The sequence below is a fragment of the Cucurbita moschata genome, unplaced genomic scaffold (assembly GCF_002738365.1).
Source record: "Cucurbita moschata cultivar Rifu unplaced genomic scaffold, Cmos_1.0 Cmo_Scf00002, whole genome shotgun sequence".
Lineage (NCBI taxonomy): Eukaryota > Viridiplantae > Streptophyta > Magnoliopsida > Cucurbitales > Cucurbitaceae > Cucurbita > Cucurbita moschata.
Window position 1 is genome coordinate 3208818 of NW_019268518.1, and position 18734 is coordinate 3227551.

General features: G+C 34.3%; 2 protein-coding genes across 6 annotated transcripts; both read left to right on the forward strand.

Annotated features, from left to right (window-relative positions):
* Nucleotides 1–6619: 6619 nt before the first annotated feature.
* Nucleotides 6620–10555, forward strand: LOC111463273 (transcription factor SRM1). Of its 4 annotated transcripts, none has more exons than XM_023107164.1 (4): nt 6620–6679; nt 7879–7953; nt 8057–8665; nt 9711–10555. In XM_023107164.1, exons 3-4 carry the CDS (start codon nt 8280–8282, stop codon nt 10210–10212), a joined length of 888 nt encoding a protein of 295 aa, XP_022962932.1. In that variant the 5' UTR covers nt 6620–6679; nt 7879–7953; nt 8057–8279; the 3' UTR covers nt 10213–10555. The 4 variants fall into 4 exon arrangements, with proteins under 4 accessions (XP_022962932.1, XP_022962922.1, XP_022962940.1 ...); XM_023107154.1 differs by lacking the exon at nt 6620–6679 and adding an exon at nt 6709–6950; XM_023107172.1 differs by lacking the exon at nt 6620–6679 and adding an exon at nt 6972–7067.
* A 2018-nt stretch (nt 10556–12573) lies between these two features.
* Nucleotides 12574–16020, forward strand: LOC111456007 (putative GEM-like protein 8). 2 transcript variants are annotated; one of them, XM_023097708.1, is made up of 5 exons: nt 12574–12719; nt 14348–14648; nt 14737–14817; nt 15304–15578; nt 15667–16020. In XM_023097708.1, exons 2-5 carry the CDS (start codon nt 14501–14503, stop codon nt 15850–15852), a joined length of 690 nt encoding a protein of 229 aa, XP_022953476.1. In that variant the 5' UTR covers nt 12574–12719; nt 14348–14500; the 3' UTR covers nt 15853–16020. The 2 variants fall into 2 exon arrangements, with proteins under 2 accessions (XP_022953476.1, XP_022953469.1); XM_023097701.1 differs by lacking the exon at nt 12574–12719 and having other exon boundaries at nt 13919–14648.
* Nucleotides 16021–18734: the final 2714 nt, after the last annotated feature.

Genomic DNA, 18734 nt, shown 5'->3' on the forward strand with positions numbered 1-18734 from the left:
AAAAAAAAAAAAAAAAAAAAAAAAAAAAAAAAAAAAAAAAAAAAAAAAAAACCATTTACCTCACTTTTTAAAAAAAATTATTTCCGCGCGCCGAACCAATGAGACCTGGTGTAATCAAGGATTCAAATGACGGTGTCCAAGAGAAACTATGCAACTACATTATTTTCCATCTTTATTGATCTGGGCATAGCTCGTTTGGTTAAAATATTACGTATCTTGCCCGCTATCCGTTGAGTAGTAATAGGCGGAGAAGGGTGATCACTCATTTTTTAAACGAGCATTCTTAAAATCAAAGATGTGGGCAAAAAATGGGGGAAAGCTCTCCGCTCTCCGCTCTCCGTCCTGGTTGCTCTCCTATCAACCTCTCTTTTTAAAAAATTATTCCCGCAACGAACGGGACCTAACTTCATCAAGACTTAAAATGGTGGCGTCCAAGAAGAACTATGTAACTACATTACTTCTTATTTCATCGAGCTAGTTTATTCTCTCTTCTCATACTATGTCGTGTCAGAGCATTACCTGATATTCTAGTTAATTTGTAGCACTAAATGAAACGAACATTATTTTATAAATTTTTCATCTACCAAATTATATTTAAATTGACGTCATTTATTTAATTTAATTTAATTAATTTGGGCAAATTTTTTTTTAAAAAAATGAAATTAATTTCAAACCATGGTCATTGTTTAATTTTATTACCTCAATTTCCCATTGGACCATACAATTAATTTGCATAATAAAAATAATAACATAAATGTCAGTATTTATTATTATTATTATTATTAGGAATGGTACATTTTGTCCTAAAAAGTAAACTTTTGGGGGGAAAAGTACCTATAAGTAAATAACTCATGTGCAAATACTAAAAAGTTGGGGAAAGGGACAAAAAGGTACATTTTAAAAAATATATATATTATTCTTTTTTTTAATATACGGGTAATATTTTCACCCATGGTAAAAAAAAATTACATCTATTTTTTAAAATTTACAATATTATTCAAAAACTATTATTTAAATATAAATTCTTTAGAATTTTAGACAGAAATCGACACTTGAAATGATATGGCGGTATCTATGGATAATCACATATTGTCAACCTAAGCTACATCGGTCGGCTCCTCGTTCTTCTCAAGCTATTTTTTTTTTACAATATTCAAGAAGACGTGCATGCTCGTTCATCTTGACGTCCGTCAATCTAAGTTGCATCTTAGTTCTTTTGTTCTTGCTTGCTCGGGTCGTAATCTTTAGTTTCTTTGATTTGATTTTTCGATAGCTTTTTCTTGGGTTCGGTGGTTCTCCCTTTTTATAATAAATACTCCTTTGAACAAAAAAGAAATTTTCAATTTCTTCGTGTAGTTTAATTATTAATCTTTAATTTTCTATGGTCGATCGTTATTTTCCATATGAACATTAAGTCAACCTACATCAACATCACACCAATTTTTTTTAATAACTTTAATACATTAATATATGTAACCATATCTTCCTTATGGGTTTAATATTAATGTTTCCAAAGCGAGTGACATGTCGGTCTATTTTAGTATAAATCAACTATCTAATGCGTATATTCTATACATCACTCTTAAAATTTCACTCTTTTAACTGTAAAAAATTTAATAGCAATGTGCAGGAAAATATTAGTATTAATATGTAATCAACTAATCAACTGTAATATATTATTTACTTAAATTTTCACAAATGTTTCGAAATCAATTAAAATGCTGAACGAAAAATTGGCATTACAGTGACTCAAAACAACATGATATTGACTAGAACATTCATGTGGATTAACGTTTTAAAGAATGACATTCAGATTGTTGACCTTTCGTCCAAAATTTCAACGGGTTTTCAAATTCATTAGTAGTTTCGAAACATTCATGAAAGGTTAAGAGCAATATTACAATTTTGAAAAATTAAGGTATTTTTAGAATAAATAACGAACTTCAAAGGCATTTTTGTAATTCAACGTATTAAGAATATAAATGTCTATTATTTTTTTTCGATATAAACATTTAAAATTTTTGGTAGCCGCTCGAAAATTATTTACTTATTATTTAATGAGTCATGAATACCCAAACCATACATTTGACTTTAGTACAACATTGAAAAAATAATTGCTACAACATTAGGGGCCAAATGAAACATAAATATCTTGGTCTAACCTAATAATATTTTCTAGCTCTATTTTTCTCAAAATAATAATAATAATAATAATTATTATTGTTACTAATTTTTAATAAGCTATTAAATGAAGCTATCCTGGAATATTAAATAAAAAGTATATATATATAAAATAGAAAGTATTTGTTATAAGATTATTTTAAATAATAATGATAATAATAAATATAATTTTTTGTTTAAATTTAAAATTCATGCTATATTTTAAATTTTGATTAAATTATTTTTGTAATAATTTAAAATTTACTTAAAAACATATTATGCTATTTATTTAAATATTTTTAAAAATGTCAAATTAATTTGTAATTAGTTGTTATTTCCTTCTTTATTATTATTTATTGGCAATAATTTACTAACATACCAAATTTAGATAAATATTACCACATTGTTTAATATTTCCAATTTAATCATTTTTTTAAATATTTTATTAAATTCTTTTTAAAATAATAATTAAATAATATATATATATTTTTTAAAGCATTTTTTAAAAAATTTATTCTATACATTGCATATGTAATTATTATTGTCTCAAAAAATAATTTTCTAATTCTATTAAAATATTGAAACTATAGAATTGAGTTTGGTTGAATTTTTTTTTGGACCAACGTAAGGCGTTTAGTTGAGTTGGTGACTCGAATAACCTGAACGAAATTCAAAACCTATTCTTTTTTCAAATTGGGTCGGGGATTATTATTATTATTATTAATTATTTTTTAAAAAATTTTACTTATTCATAATACATGTTACATTTATCACTAAAATCTTATAAAATTCAAATATCGAAAATTTACAAGGCACAATACACACTAATCTCGATTACGAACGTTAAATATTCTCAATATTTTTTAAAAGTGGGTAGTGTCGGGTTTGGTTGTAACCCTATTTTTGAGTTGGTTGGGTTTATTCGACCAAAGAAATTCAACAAAACCCAAGAAAGAAACAAAATATCTAACCCAATCCAACTTTTATGGTTTAGGTTGAATAGTTTGGATGGTCGGGTTATCTGATCATATGGACATCCTTAGTTACAATTTTGATCAAATTGAGGTATGTTGAAGATAACGACAGAAAATAAGCAGAATATAAAGTTGATTCAAACTTTTTAAAGAATAGATTCTCGTGTGTATATATATATATATATATATATATATATATATATATATATATATATATATATATATATATATCTTAATATTTTTCATTCTTATCTCCGAGTTTTATGTTATAATAATGTTATCAACTTATATACTTAGTTTCAATTTTGCCCTAATATTTAAAAAAAAATTCAGTCATATAAATTAAAAGACGCTATAATGCTTCAATCTCCGACCTCGTCTCCAACTTTTATTAGGCTAAATTACAAGAAAATGCCACTAATTTCAAATTTTCGAGATTAAAAGAAGCTCGAATCCCTCCCTTTTAGTTCCTAAACTTTCATGATCGTACAATTTAATCCCTAAACTTTAGTTCGTAACGCTTTTGCCTTTATACATTTAGTTTTATAACCCTTTAGTCCTAACAATTTAGTCTCTGTAATTTAAAATTTGTACAAAAATAAACTCTACACTAAAAAAAATTCAAAAAATTTAGTAGAATTTTTCATATACTGTGATGTCCCATATTGGTCGGGGAGTAAAACAAAACACCATTTATAAGAGTGTGGAAACTTTCCTCTAGCAGACTCGTTTTAAAGCCTAGAAGGGAAGCCCGATAGAAAAAGTCCAAAGAGGACAATATTTGTTAGCGGTGGATCTAGGTCGTTACAAATGGTATTAGAGCTAGACACGAGGCAATGTGCCAGTAAGGATGTTGGTCTCGAAGAGGGGTAGGTTTGGTGGCGGTCCCACATGGGCACACTGGGCCCCGACGGATGTGGAATGTGACCTCTCACATTGGTTGGGGAGGAGAACAAAACACCACCATTTATAAGGGTGTGCCTCAAAGTGGGGTGGATTTAGTGGCGGTCTCACATCAATCGGAGGAAGGAAAGAGTGCAACGAAGACGCTGACCCCAAAGGGGAGTGGATTGTGATGTCCACATTGGATGGGGAGGAGAACAACCACCATTGATAAGGCTTTTAAAGCCTTAAGGGGAAGCCCGGAAAGGAAAGCTTTTAAAGCCTTGAGAGGAACCCCGGAAAGAAAAGCTTTTAAAGCCTTGAGGGGAAGCCCGGAAAGGAAAGGAACAATATCTGCTAGCGGTAGATCTAGGTCGTCACAGACACGTAGACCGACAAACGAATTAAGAACTGCACGGGTATACACCAATACAAATTAACACTAATCCATTGTTAATGATTAATTTAATGCAGAGAATCCAATTCAATCCAAGAATAAAGATAAGACATTAAAAATATTGAAAATGAGAAGGCAAAAGGAAGGCAGGCATGTGCTTTGGTTAGTCCATGAAATTTGACCACTTGTTCATCAGCTCACCAATTATTGGTCTATTTCTTAGCTCTATGCAACTTGCCCAACTCCTCCAATGCCTTCTTCTTCACCTTTATCCCATATCATGCCGATGGTGGTGTATTGACCCACTTTCAAAAATGTTACCTTTTTGTGTTCGATTTGGGTGATGGGTTTCGCTTCCTTTTAGCTCGTTTCGATTCGATTCGAGGATAAAACATGTTTTTCATCGTTCAATTCTAGATTAAGATTCTGTCTGGTGTTTAGTGTGTAAAGATTCCGTTAAATCATTGATGAACGTCAATACAAATTTACCTTTTTACTTTGAAAATTTATTGTATAAGGAAAGTTTCAAGAAGAAAAACGGATCTCACGAGATGTTTATGAGCTCTTTTTAGATTGTTCCTTAAAAACTTGATTGCGAAATGATTAACTGGAAAGTTCGAAAAATATTGGTCGTAGATTATGAGGCTATGACTAGAACATGACTGTGAGCGGTTAGAGATAATCCAAGTGTGTTTCTTTAAAATAATCTCATTATTTCTTCACGGTCGTACTTGTTTGGATTTTTCGCCCCTTTCGTTACGTGATAGTCGTTTACACTGTTGAAGTCGCTCGTGTGTTGTTGTAGGTCTTCACGGTAAGAATTGAATTATCACTAGAGAACGATCAAAGAAGATGAATGTGTGGATAGTACAATTGGTAAGATATCAACCAGTTTGATTCGACCAGTTCGACTGGTTCACCTGATCGACTGATCTAGTTCGACTCGTCTAATTTGGTTTCTTTTCTCCAATTTGTGAGCTGATCAAAACTTTTAAGAAAAAGAACACGTTGAACAACGATTGTGCAACACTTGAGAACCTACCGAACAAGTCAACCATATGAAATCAAACTTTTCAGACATATGATCAAGCCTCGAGTCACATTTGACAGAAAATGTTTTATAAAACATGAGTGAAAAAATGCATTGAAAACAATTAGAAAAAAATCAATATTATAAGCTAAAAGCGAATAAGCAACGAACACAATCTTGATAGCATATAACTTGGGTACGAAAAATTGACAACTAATCATATCCCCGAATTAGCTCATTTTAACCCTAACGTGAATAGTAAAAACCTAACGACATTGTAAAAACAAGTAAAATGGGTATAAAACCATGAAAAAGTATGATTGAGACATCCAACACGCCTTGGACAAGTATGATCGTGACACCTAAAAACCCATCTAAGCCCTAATTACATGATAATTATGATCACGTACAATTATGTGCCTATGTTTATAATGATACTACGATGAGACTCTTACCAACTACCTCTAGCAGCAATAAAGTCCTTTATCGTTAGCTCACATATATATTTTAGTTACTGTGCACGAGGTTACTCTCCCCGTGTTTATGATTATGTATGTGTGTCGGGATTCTAAAGTTATTTATGGGTGACTCACATATGTATCTTAGTTAGCAAACACTATGACACAGGGTACATTAATAAATCGAGACCACATCTAAACGAGAGTGATCCCGAGAATAAGATAACTAAGAAAAACTATTAAAAAAAAAAAAAAAAAAATTAAAAGTCACTGTCAATGTGCACCTTCTTTTTAAATGACTCGACTACATGAACCATTGTGCAACCGCGCAAGCCCATCGACAGCAGATATTGTTTTTTCTCGATTTTCCCTCAAAATTTTTAAAACGCTTCAAAAAAGGTTAATACAAAATCGAGAAACTCGAGTCAATACGAGAAATCTAACAACATCCCCCACCCAAGTTTGGAAATTATTCAGGGTTGGTTGGTGGATTGGTTTATCGATTTGATTTGATTTCATTTATAGTTTTGTGTTTGGAAGAAAAGAAAAGAAAAGAAAAGAAAAGAAAAGAAAAGAAAAGAAAATTCAATTGTTCTACTTCTCTCTCTTGTTTTTTTGATGTGTCAGATATTTAATGAGTATTCATTCAGATTCTGGTGTTTTGTCAACTTGAGGTGAGCCTTTTTCAATCCTCGCTGTATGGATTGTAGCAAAGTAGGTGATGAGAATGGGACCAAAAAAAAACCCCATTCTTCACTGTTCCTTCTCCTCTTCACTTGTGTGTAATTTCTCAACTTCACCCATCATTTTCTTTACTAATTTCGTTCTCTGCCCTTGTAATTTTTCAACATTGTTTTTAGGGTTTTTCTCCCCCTTTCAACCCCCAATCAATTGATTAATACCATGCTATTTTTCATCTTTTCTTTTCATTTCTTCCTTTTTTGGGTGTTTATCTGAATTTGGACTCTCCCACTTATTTCTCTTTGGATTCGAATTCTGCCATTCTTTTTGTCTTTTCTTCAATTTATGCGTGAAACTTGCAGTGAAATGTAAGATAGTGGCTGTAATTAAGCTCTACGTTTCTTAGGTTTTTGTTGTTTTCCCGCTTTTTTACTGATTTTGGTGGAGTAATTTGGACATTTTAGCTCGGATTCTTACTTTTCTAGGTAAACGAATACTGGATTTCATTGTTTTTTCTTCTGGATTTGTCGGTTAAACTGTCAAAATCTTCGTGGTGATTATGATCTCTGTTTATTTCTTTTGGTAATCCTTCGATTTCCCCTTTCGATCACTGTTTTCTGTGGCTTTTAGAGCAAGAACAACAGGGTTTCGAGGTGGTTTTTCCTCCTCCTTTCTTGTTCTGTTCTTCAAATCAATCATTTCTCGAGCTATTTCGAGGAATAAGAAGTGGATTTTGTGGAGTTTAAGCCCCTTCTGATCTTAGTTCATCAAAATCGATATCAATTTCAAGCAAATCCTTACTCCTCTTTCTTAGATTCAAGCTGGGTTCAATTTTGTTCTTCCCCCAAATCATTCCAACCCTTTCTGTTTAAGTAGAAGCTTTGATTTGCTGTAAAAATGGGCGTTGAATGGTTAGAATCTGATATGGAAAGGATAAACCATGGTGGGCCTCAACTGTTAAAAAGCTTTGTGAGCTGTTTGCCTTTGGTAATTGAGTTCTTTGTTTTGTTATCTATCAGAATACTCCTTTTTCTTATCTCTCATGGACTTTCTGGGTTGTTCCCTCTTTGTTTGTTACCTTCAAATGTCACTTTCAAATTTCGCAATTCAAAGCCTTAATTACCACTTTGTTTATATCATGAATGCATTAATTTCCATTGCCTCACGGAAAACTGACAATTTATTTTATTATTATTATTATTATTATTATTATTATATTTTATCTTTTGATATTATGACATTCAGATATTTCTCATGGTACAACTGAACTCTGTTGCCTTTTCGTTCTTCCAATAGGTCAGCTGGTTCACAAGAGTCGAGTTCTTGTGCTGTGGAGCAAATCAACACTGAGAATCCTCTTCTACTTTACAGGTTTTTGTTACTTTTTTCCTTTCTCTAGGCTGCTCTCTGGTTTCAGCTTATTTCGCGCTTTCTCTTTGTGTTTTCGTCTCCCTGAATTTGACGAATTCTTCAGGATCTGAGCGTTAAAAGCTTCCCCGAACTGTGTATCTATTATCAGTTGCATCTGCGTGAGATACAACGAAATCCCGGGTTTTGGAAGCTCAATCTTAGATTTAGAACGAAAAAAATATTGTGTAGATTAGAAATCTAGATTGTAGAACACAAGGGTTAAGTTGGTTCTTTTGTTCTTGTTCTTCTGGTGGCTGATTCTGCTTGGGTTACTTAAACGAAGCCAGATGACTGTTGATGAAGCAGGAAGTAGCTCCTTGTGGAGTTTAGAACAGGATAAGGCATTTGAGAATGCACTTGCTAGTCATCCCGAGGATGATTCGGATCGTTGGGAGAAAATTGCAGCCGATGTACCAGGAAAAAGTGTAGAAGAGATTAAACATCATTATGAGCTCTTAGTTGAGGATGTGAATCTAATTGAATCGGGGTGTGTGCCTCTCCCTTCTTATAGTTCTTCTTCAGATGGTTCGGCTAGCCATGCTGGTGATGAAGGAACGACTAAGAAAAATGGCCATTTCGGGCACTGTAATGGTGATTCAAATCATGGAAGTAAGACTTCAAGGTCGGATCAGGAACGTCGTAAAGGGATTGCTTGGACAGAGGATGAACACAGGTGAATCGATTGTTCTATGTTTACTCCTCTCCTCGTCCTTCGTATATATAAGCTGTGATATGATCTCTTAATAAAGTCAAAAGTACAGATACTGTTACATTAAACGAATCGTTTTTGTTTCTTTCTACTTGAGACATTAATATCTTCTTGTTTTCACGAAACTCCATGACTGAAAAATTCTATTACTGTAGCCTAATCGAGTTAGCCCGGTCCCATCCTAAGCTCCTCTTTAGGATACCTTGGTTGTTCTTCATTATCACTTTCCTTAAATGAGTCATATATATGGCAATGGATATGTCTATTTTTCGATTTTCGTTCGATCTGCTGAGTTGTTAGAATAGAAAATTTCTTCATACCCTTCTGAAATCACATCACATATCTTGGTTGAAATCATCCTGCTTTTGTTGAAATTGTATGATAAGATTTTCGATCTTATTGTGATAAGTCTGCTTCTTAGTTCTTATGTATCCCGACCGCATCTAAATCCTAAGTGTTGTAAATTCTGATCTTTCTAGCTAAAGTTGATGTAATCAAACCCGAAATCAGCGGGTTAGACACCATCTAGTGCATACGAAAACTTGCACCAAGAGGGAGTTTTTGAGGTCGAGTAGGTATTCTATGAGATATGAACAGGAACAGAATTCTCGACCAAAAGGTCAGAGGTTCGAATTCCCGCACTTGCTAACCAAGAAAATCCTGTTTCTTTCATTATGTAGTTTCGGTTTAGGTTTGGTTTCGTATCTCTGATCTTTGAAATTCTGTTCTTTGGAGAGCTCTTCGAGGGAGATGCATGTTTTGTGATTCTTAATACCGAAAGAAATTCATTTGATATAGTTTCATTTGGTTGACTGATACATCGTGTTATTGGAAGCTCGTTGGAAAAATGTCTTCTGTTGTCGTGTCATAGTGATTTGATACTAGTCGATGAGTTCAATGTTGTGTCCAACATCGTTGCCTGGCCATGTGTTGGCTGTTCAAAATTGCATATGATTATCGTTTGTTTTTTGTTACGTCGTTTTTAATCTCCTCCATGCTTGACACACAGATTGTTTCTACTCGGTCTCGATAAATATGGGAAAGGAGACTGGCGAAGTATATCTCGAAACTTCGTAGTCACAAGAACACCGACGCAAGTGGCGAGCCATGCACAAAAATACTTCATCCGTTTGAACTCAATGAACAAAGAAAGGAGGCGATCCAGTATCCACGATATCACTAGTGTCACAAACGGAGATGTCTCGGCCGCCCAAGGACCAATCACCGGTCAAGCAAATGGCTCTGTAGCAGCTCCTTCTGGAAAACCAACAAAACAGCCTCCTCAACCTGCAGCTGGTCCTCCTGGTGTGGGAATGTATGGTGGTCCAACCATTGGACAGCCAGTGGGCGGAGCAGTCGTCTCAGCTGTTGGCACCCCTGTCAATATCCCTGCTCCAGCTCACATGGCGTATGGGGTTCGAGCCCCAGTGCCAGGCACGGTGGTTCCTGGTGCACCCGTAAACATGGGTCCGATGACATATCCGATGCCACACACATCTGCTCATAGGTAAAATAATATACAAATGATTAGATGCTGGGAATGCCATTTTTTTTGTTTTAAAACCTTTCTTTGGATCATCTTCTCTCATTGGCAATGGAAAAATAAAAGCCACAGTGGAGGAAATTTATAAGTTTCTGTATAGGCATTAGGCAGCTTATGGAACAAAAAGTGGTTAGCAGTTATGAATGAATAGGACATCTTCTGTCTCTCTGTCTCTGTGTTTTGTGGGTGAAAATTGTCATAGGTAGAACTATTTTTGTTGCTAAACTTCGAAGCCATGTTCATAAAGTTTAAGGTTTAATTATTTCATTACAAAGCAGAATCAATGTTTGGATCTTGTGTTCTTCTTGTCTTTTCCAGTGTTCATTGCTGTTTCCATACTGTTTCTGAGAAAATAAGGAAGAGCTGGGAGCTGAGGCATCATTTTTACTTTGATTTGGTGTTGATGTTCTTTTTTTTTTTTGTCTGAATTATGATGAAATGGAAGTTCAGAATATGTTGCTGAACTGGTTAACTGCTCGTGTCGGTCACGATCTATTATAGGTTCGATTGAGTGGTCAATCTTACCCTAAATTAGTAGATAAGTCACTCGTTATTTGTGTTAAAAGTCGAAAGTTTGATATTTTTCTCCCGACTTTCATCGAGCTTAGAACAATACTTTGGCATTTTGTCATTTTTCCTATTACTATGAATTGATCGGCATCGACTAAAAGTTAGTGAAAATTTGAAAACGGGCCTGAACGGATGCAAAAACTACCTTTTAATTTAGTAAAGAGTTCAAACGTGCGAGGATAGGAACGAGTGGAATTAATGTGTTCTATTTTTTTTTTTTTTTTTTTTTTTTTGCTGATATCCTGAAAACATAGAATCTAAGGACGATGCAAAGCGGGATTAATGTGTTCTAATTTTTTTGTTGCTGATATCTCGAAGTATGTTTAGTTGTAAGATTATGAGAGTGAGTGGAATTAATGTGTTCTAATTTTTTTGCTGATATCTCGAAACACGTTTAATTGCTAGAATCTGAAGACAGAAACGAGCTAAATTAATATGTTTTAATTTTTTGCTGATGCCTTCAAACATGTTGAGTTGCAAGAATTTGAGGATTGGAACGAGCAATGTCACGAAGCATGTTAAGTTGCTAGAATCTGAGGACAAGAACGAGCGGAATTAACATGTTCTAACTTTCGGTTGATATCTTGAGTCATGTTCAGTTGCAAGAATTTGAGGATGGGAACGACTAGAATTAATGTGTTTGTTTTTTTTTCCTTAAAAAAATCATTTATGAATTACTCAAATCAATAAAAAAAAATAATTTATATTAATAATATATTTTCCACTTTAAACATACATTATTTTAAATAACAAAGCAATAAATTAAATACTATTTAACTATAAATAATGGCTCCTCTGATTAATTATTATATTACATTTATTTTGGAATGATGTGCTTTTATTATAAAATATACCCATTTTTATATGACTCATCGTTAATTTCATTTTAATTAATTAAAACGACAAGATTCATCCTCCTTTTTAAACATTAAATTTATATAATTATCCTTATAATCTTTTTTTTTAAATTGTCTCGAACACTTCAAACTTATCATAATTTTGACATCTGTTGTTTTCTTTATTATTATTAATATATATATATTAAAATTAACTCGAGATTCGTTACTGATCAGAAAGAAACAAAATATTTCTCATAAGAGGATGAAAACCTCCTCATAGTAGACATGTTTTAAAACCATGAAACTAACGATGATACGTAACGGGCCGAAGCTGATAGTATCTACCATTGTTGGATTCGGGCCATTACAATGTATCATAGCTCGTCACTGAGCAGTGTGAGGCACTGGTTGAAGTAGGACTAGACTCTCTCCATAGTAGACGCGTTTCAAATCCGTGAGGCTGACAACAATATGTAATGAGGTAAAGCAGATGATATCTGTTAGCGGTGGACTTAAGCTGTTATAAATGGTATTAGAGTTAGATACGAGGTGGTGTGCCAACGAGGACGCTTGACTTCCTAGAGGTAGATTGTGAGATATTGAATTTATTAGAGAGGAATGAAGCGTTTCTTATAAGGGTGTAGAAACCTCCCTTAATATATATGTTTTAAATTTGTGAGACTGATGACAATACGTAATGGGTCGAAACGAACAATATCTACTAGCAGTGGACTCGAGCTGTTATTACGTCATAAACTCAACCAAACAAAATAAAAAATACGACGATACGTAACGAGCGAAAACAGACCATATCTGTTAGCCATGAACTCGAGTCATTACAACCATTCAGATTCTTTGCCATTTGTCAAGTAAATGGGCCTAAATCTCTCATAATTCAAGACAGTATTTGGTTACATTCTTCTTGTTTTGTTCGTTCATTTTACAGCTCAAGATCGACAAATATACGCGCAAATGATTCACAGAAAAGGATGCTTACTACATGATCTACTTGAATCTTCTAGCTTTCCATATCGACGAGGGGACCCTCCTGATCTTCTTTAATAAGGTCGTGAATTTGTCTCTCCCTTCACCCTTTTTTTTCTTCATCTTTTGACCTGCCGACTTGAAATCCTCCATGGATTTGTTTCTTTTACTTTTTCTAGCTGTTTCTAACGCTCAGGACCCATTAACACTGTTTGATGAACTAAGATTAAAGTGGGATTTCCTGAATGTCCACAATGGAACAGAAATTTATCTTTTGGGATCTTGCACACCATGTGTTTGATGAAAGTCCTGGTACTTTTTTTTCACCTTCACTCATGCTTACGAGTTCTTTTGATGCTGCGTGAGTCAGAGGAGGAGAAAGTAGCAGTTATATTAGGCAATTCAACTGAGATTTTGTACTGTAAACATAATATCAATCTTCGTTTCTGGTAAAATTATGCGTCCGTTATGCCTTTTAGCATGTGATAGGTGTTAGTTTTACCAGTTGGGTTTTACATGGACCTTCCTTACCTTTTCTTTATGCTGGTATGGAAAGTAAGCTGGCATCAGAAAGCCAATATGCCAGCTCAAAAAGTTGAAAATCATAGCCTCACACCGTTTCAAATTGAGGGAAAGTAGGAATCTATAGTGCTATGATTCAAAAGTTGTCTTGGGATCTATTTTCAATAGCTAGCTTTTTCTACACTTTCTTCTTCTTATTTATTTTATCAACTTTTTTCGGGGTGCGAGTGGCAGTTCGTTAAGAAACCTGAACAATTTTCGTGTCGCCATAATTCATGGTAATAGATGTTTTAAATAAGAGGTACGTGAGGATAACTTAACTTGTTAAGTCATAATTATCCAACTAAAAGGTTGAGGCTGAAATCCTCACGTGTTGTTGAATATTACTCTCTTGTTTCCTTGAGCTTTTAGTGGATCTGCTCGGTAAGGTCCTTTTTCGGTAGTGCAAAGAAACTAAAAACAAAGTCATGAGAGTTTAGGCTCAAAGTGGACAATATCATACCATTGTGGAGGTTCGTAATTCCTAACATGGTATCAGAGTCATGCCTTTAACTTAGCCATGTCAATAGAATCCTCAAATGTCGAACAAAGAAGTTCTGAGTCTCGAAAATGTAGTCAAAAGTGACTCAAGTGTCGAACAAATAGTGTACTTTGTTTGAGGCTCTGGAGAAGGAGTCGAGCCTCGATTAAGAGGAGGCTGTTCGAGGGCTCCATAGGCCTCAGGGGAGGCTCTATGGTGTACTTGGTTCGAAGGATTGTTGGGAGGGAGTCTCACATTGGCTAATTAAGGGGAAGATCACGGAAACGAGACATTTTGGGAGAACCAAAAGCAGAGCTATGAGAGCTTATGCTAAAAGTGGATAATATCATACCATTATGGAGAGTCGTGGTTTCTAACATCCTCGTTATACTTACTTACACTCAGCACTTACTGCAATGTACCGAGACCATCGGCTTTCATATGCTTATAATTCCAAGAAACTAGCCTTTCTTCAGCAGCGTTCTAGGGAGATAGAAGATATTAAAAAATGCATTCAGTTTTTCTTTTTTCTAAAGTTACTAAACCTAAGATCCCCTTTTCTTTTTCCCAATTTGCTTAACTTTATTTTTTTCTGATGCACATTGGATGACTCGGACAATAGAAAAGTAAGATTCACCAACAATTTTCGACCCCTTTAAATGTATTAGGAGAATCAAAGAATGATACACTAGGCATCAAGCAAACATCTCTTCCCCTGCTTATTGCTATAGAAGAACATCCTAGGTAAGTGGCTGCAGAGTTCAAGCCGCTCAAAGCAAGAGCATTCTGTATTGCCGAGTTTTCTTTATCAATATTCGAATATGGAAGCTTCACTGCAGAGACATGTTATTGGATTTCCACTTGGCTCAGCAGCATTGCAGGTCGAGCAATCGGTTAAAAGACTCTTACCTGATCTTGCTGGCCAGTACAACATTCCCCCCTCAGATGGTAAATATCCATCAAAACAATGTAAGAAATCCCCCCCTACTCTTAGTTTGACAAATGAATGATGAGCAAGAAATGGACTTTTGGATTGAGAATAGTCTTCATTTTGCAGGTAGTAAAAATTCTGTGCTTAGCAGGGTGAATAAGCTTGGTAAAAAAGCAGACAAGTTTGCACATGGAGTCCGAGAACATGGTGAGTTCATTGCTCTACTTTATTAGTTTCTTATTAGGAGTGTCAAATGCTTTGAAACGGTGCTAATGTGAGATCCCACATTGGTTGGAGAGAGGAATGAAACATTTTTTATAAGAGTGTGAAAACCTCTCCCTAGTAGACGTGTTTTAAAAACCTTGAGGGGAAACCCGAAAGGGAAAGCCCAAAAAGGACAATATCTGCTAGCAGTGGGCTTGAGCTGTTACAAATGATATCAAAGCCAGACATCGAGCGGTGTGCCAGCGAGGACGCTCGGCCCCCAATGGAGGTGGATTGTGAGATCCCTCGTCGGTTGGACAGGAGAACGAAACATTAATTATAAGGGTGTGGAAACCTCTCCCTATCTGCTAGCGGTGGACGAGAATTGGGATGATAACTAAGTTTTTCTTTTGTTTATTTATTACAACATCCAAGTGAGCTATTTGGCATGGAAATTTGATAGAAACTTTCCTGTTTATTGAACTACAGTGAGATTGGGATCCAACATCTCAGAAATTGTTAAGGGAAAGTTGAGCTTAGGAGCTAGAATTCTTCAAGTAGGTGGTTTAAGAAAAATATACAAGCAATTGTTTAGTGATGGAGATAGCGAGAAATTGTTGAAGGCTGCCCAATGCTATCTGTCAACCACAGCTGGACCCATTGCAGGTCTGCTCTTCATATCCACAGATAAGATTGCCTTCTGCAGTGACAGATCCATCAAAGTTTCTTCCTCCTCAGGAGAGCTAATTCGATTCCATTACAAGGTATGGTTGCTTTCTTGTTCTTCGTCGTGGTCGTCGTCTTCTTTCTTTCTCTGTGCTAAATCTCGAAAGAAATGTTTGTGTTCTGCAGGTAGTGATTCCAGTAGGAAAAATAGAGAGAATCAATGAGAGTGAGAATGTGAAGAAGCCTTCACAGAAGTACATAGAAATAGTTACAGTTGATAATTTTGATTTCTGGTTCATGGGGTTCTTAAATTATTACAAAACTCTTCAGTATCTTCAAAATTTGATCTCTTTAGAATGCAAGAACTGCTAGATGCTTGGAAGAGATTGCAGCAGAAATGTTCTTTGTCCCCTCCACCATTTGAACTGGGAGGAAAAGTTCACTATACAATTTACTCAATTGTACAAATCCTGTTTATGAATGATTGGTTTAGTTGTGAAATAAGATTAGAAAGAGCCTCAACTTGGTCTTAGTTTTGAACTTTGGATGTCTAATGATTGTTTTTGTAACTTGAAATTTCGACCGACAGCTGTGCCAATGACGGGTTCTTATATCATTTGTAACGGCCTAAATTCACTATTAGTAGATATTATCTGCTTTGACCTGTTACATATTATTGATGTAGAATCTCACATCCGTTCACATTTTAGGTCTATATGTTAATTCTCCTCCCAACTTCCAAACACATTGCCCCTTATAGTTTATCCTAACTTTGATATTTGGAGTCATTCCACAAACACCACTAACTTGTCAAAATTAGATAGTTGACTTTCTAATGTTTCGAACAAAACTTCAAATTTTATCGAAGTAAAAAAAATCCACTCGACGATACTACATTTCAACTAGCCGACTTACTCGTCTCCCTCAATATTGAGGATGAGAACCCACGATTTAATCTAGTAGCTTGAATACTCGAATCATACTGATAAGAGGAAGTAAAGAAAAGACCGTAAGAGTCGAGAGGAGTATTTCAGATTCCATTCTTTTTTTATTGAGTAGTGAGGTGGAAGAGATATAAGGGTGGGGCATCCATTGCATCCACTTGATCTACAACCCGAGGCCAGACCGATCAAATCTCACTTGCCTTTGAAGCTAGAATGCCTTCCAACTAAGTTTAGAAAACTAACGCTCTCTCCTTAACACGTACGAGAAAAGATAATCCTTTCAAATATAACTGAAGTGATGTTGGATACTTCAAAAATAAAGTTCAAACTTTTGAGGGAAAATCCGATCTAAGAACGTATCATTTGAGCATACGAGAGATAATCGTGGAGTCAAAAAGTGGACGGAAAATGAAAGATGAAAAGGGCGTAAAACATAACACACTAGGAAGTGATTGATTGGGTTGATCTAATGGGTTACAGCTGCAAGTTATTAAATCTTTTCCCCTCCAACAGAGACAAAGGAACATGGTGGCATTGCAACAAAGCTAGCTGAGCTGCCCAACACAGCCTCCAAAGTGGGAAAAGATAAGCAATGTAATGTCATATGTTTCTCATAAACCCTCTCTCTTTATGTTTCAAGTGGTAGAATTTACTTTAAGGAACAAACAACTTTTCTTTTTGAAGTTTTACCAAATTTGAGAAATCAAAGGAAAAACCATTATGGGTGTTAGATTTGAGCATTATTTGAGCGTTATTTTCTCGGACTTTGTAACATTTAAAGGGACAGGTCATCGATAGGACTTACGGTAAGAAGAAACAGGGAAGGTCTTCGAATATTCGGGTCTTGGACTTGTTTGAATTCTTTCGTGAATTTCATTTCTTGTTTGACGAGATTTTTGAAGTTTGAATTCATACAAAAACCACAATCTTGTTGTCTACTTGTTATATCCTGCGTTCTTGCTCGACTTTTCTCCCTTCGGTTTCGTCCTGCTTCTCCCTTCCCCTTCTCCCAAGTGAAGAATAGAGAGAGAAGAAATTATAAGCTAATTAGCTAGCTCACCCCGTCTCGTCAATAATCTAAAACTAGTTAGGTTAAATTATAAGTCTAGTTTTTGAACTTTTAAATTTGTGTCGGAAAAACTTAAAAAAGTATATAAAAAAGTATTTGAACTTTTTAATTTTGTGTCAATTTTGTGTCTAACAAGTCTCTAAACTTTAAAAAAATCAATGGACTTGTAAATTTTAAAAATTATAATTTTTTTAAAAAATTTAACTAAGATTAATTTTAAAAATAGATTATAAATAAAAATAAAACAACCATATTAATTATATAATATATAATCGAATCTTGATGTTTTGATCTAATTATATATTTATAATTTTTTGGATTACAATTTTCGTACAAATCGCTTTTTTGACCTCTCATTTTAAGAGTCTATTTTTGTCGTAGTTGTTGATTTGTATTACTGTTGTGTACCTTTCTTGATTGACAAAAGACGCTCGAGAGCTAAGAGGGCCTATCACGAGGAGACTTTCTTTTTCACAAGAGGCAAAGGTAAATCAGGAGCAACATACGTCCGCTGATCAAAGTAATACGACTCCTTTAAAACATTTGGTTTTCTTGAATATATTAGATTCGTTTTTTTATCATAATGAAAATTCCACTTCGAATAATATTGCTACGAATTGATCTCGTTCTTAGTTCTACGGCACATGGAGAAAAAAAAATCAAACCTCTAATATTTAGGTTTAGAATACAATATCTTAACGAGCTGAACTATGTTCTCGTAACACTATCATCATTACTTTGAGTATTACTTAATCATAAAGTTTATAAATAGTTTTATCCGCTCATCTCGTTTATGCGCGTCCATACCTAAAATTTATGGACGTGATATAAATATTGTTTTTAGCAAGTGGATGGCATTAGCAAATTGGGTAGCTTTCTTTTTTTCTATTATTGGTAGAAAAAGAGGAAGAGTTGCAACTTTAATGCTTATAAAATATGGTCTTTGAAGGTTAAAGTTTTTCCAATATTTTTTAAGAGATTTTGCATTAAGAGTTTACTAAATCTAAAATATTTTATAATTTTGTCTTTATAACTTTAATACCTTTTTAGGGTTTTTGTTGTTAATTTTATTATTTTAAAATCTTGTTACATATAAATATGACGTAAATATTTACGAAAGTTGCAACTTTATATGTATAGTTATTTATGGATAAAGGTCAAAATTTTGTGTGAAGCTAAGGACAACCCTGAAATATATATATGATCGTTTTTCATGATAGCTTTTGATGTATTGCTTTAGT

What these genes read in the sequence shown, in the direction of transcription:
- LOC111456007 (XM_023097708.1), top strand. Translation starts at nt 14,501, where the DNA reads ATGGAAGCTTCACTGCAGAGACATGTTATTGGATTTCCACTTGGCTCA. An exon ending in TAAATATCCATCAAAACAAT is followed by an intron (nt 14,649 to 14,736) that starts GTAAGAAATCCC and finishes TTCATTTTGCAG; the next exon opens with GTAGTAAAAATTCTGTGCTT. An exon ending in ACATGGAGTCCGAGAACATG is followed by an intron (nt 14,818 to 15,303) that starts GTGAGTTCATTG and finishes ATTGAACTACAG; the next exon opens with TGAGATTGGGATCCAACATC.
- LOC111463273 (XM_023107164.1), top strand. Translation starts at nt 8,280, where the DNA reads ATGACTGTTGATGAAGCAGGAAGTAGCTCCTTGTGGAGTTTAGAACAG. An exon ending in TGGACAGAGGATGAACACAG is followed by an intron (nt 8,666 to 9,710) that starts GTGAATCGATTG and finishes CTTGACACACAG; the next exon opens with ATTGTTTCTACTCGGTCTCG.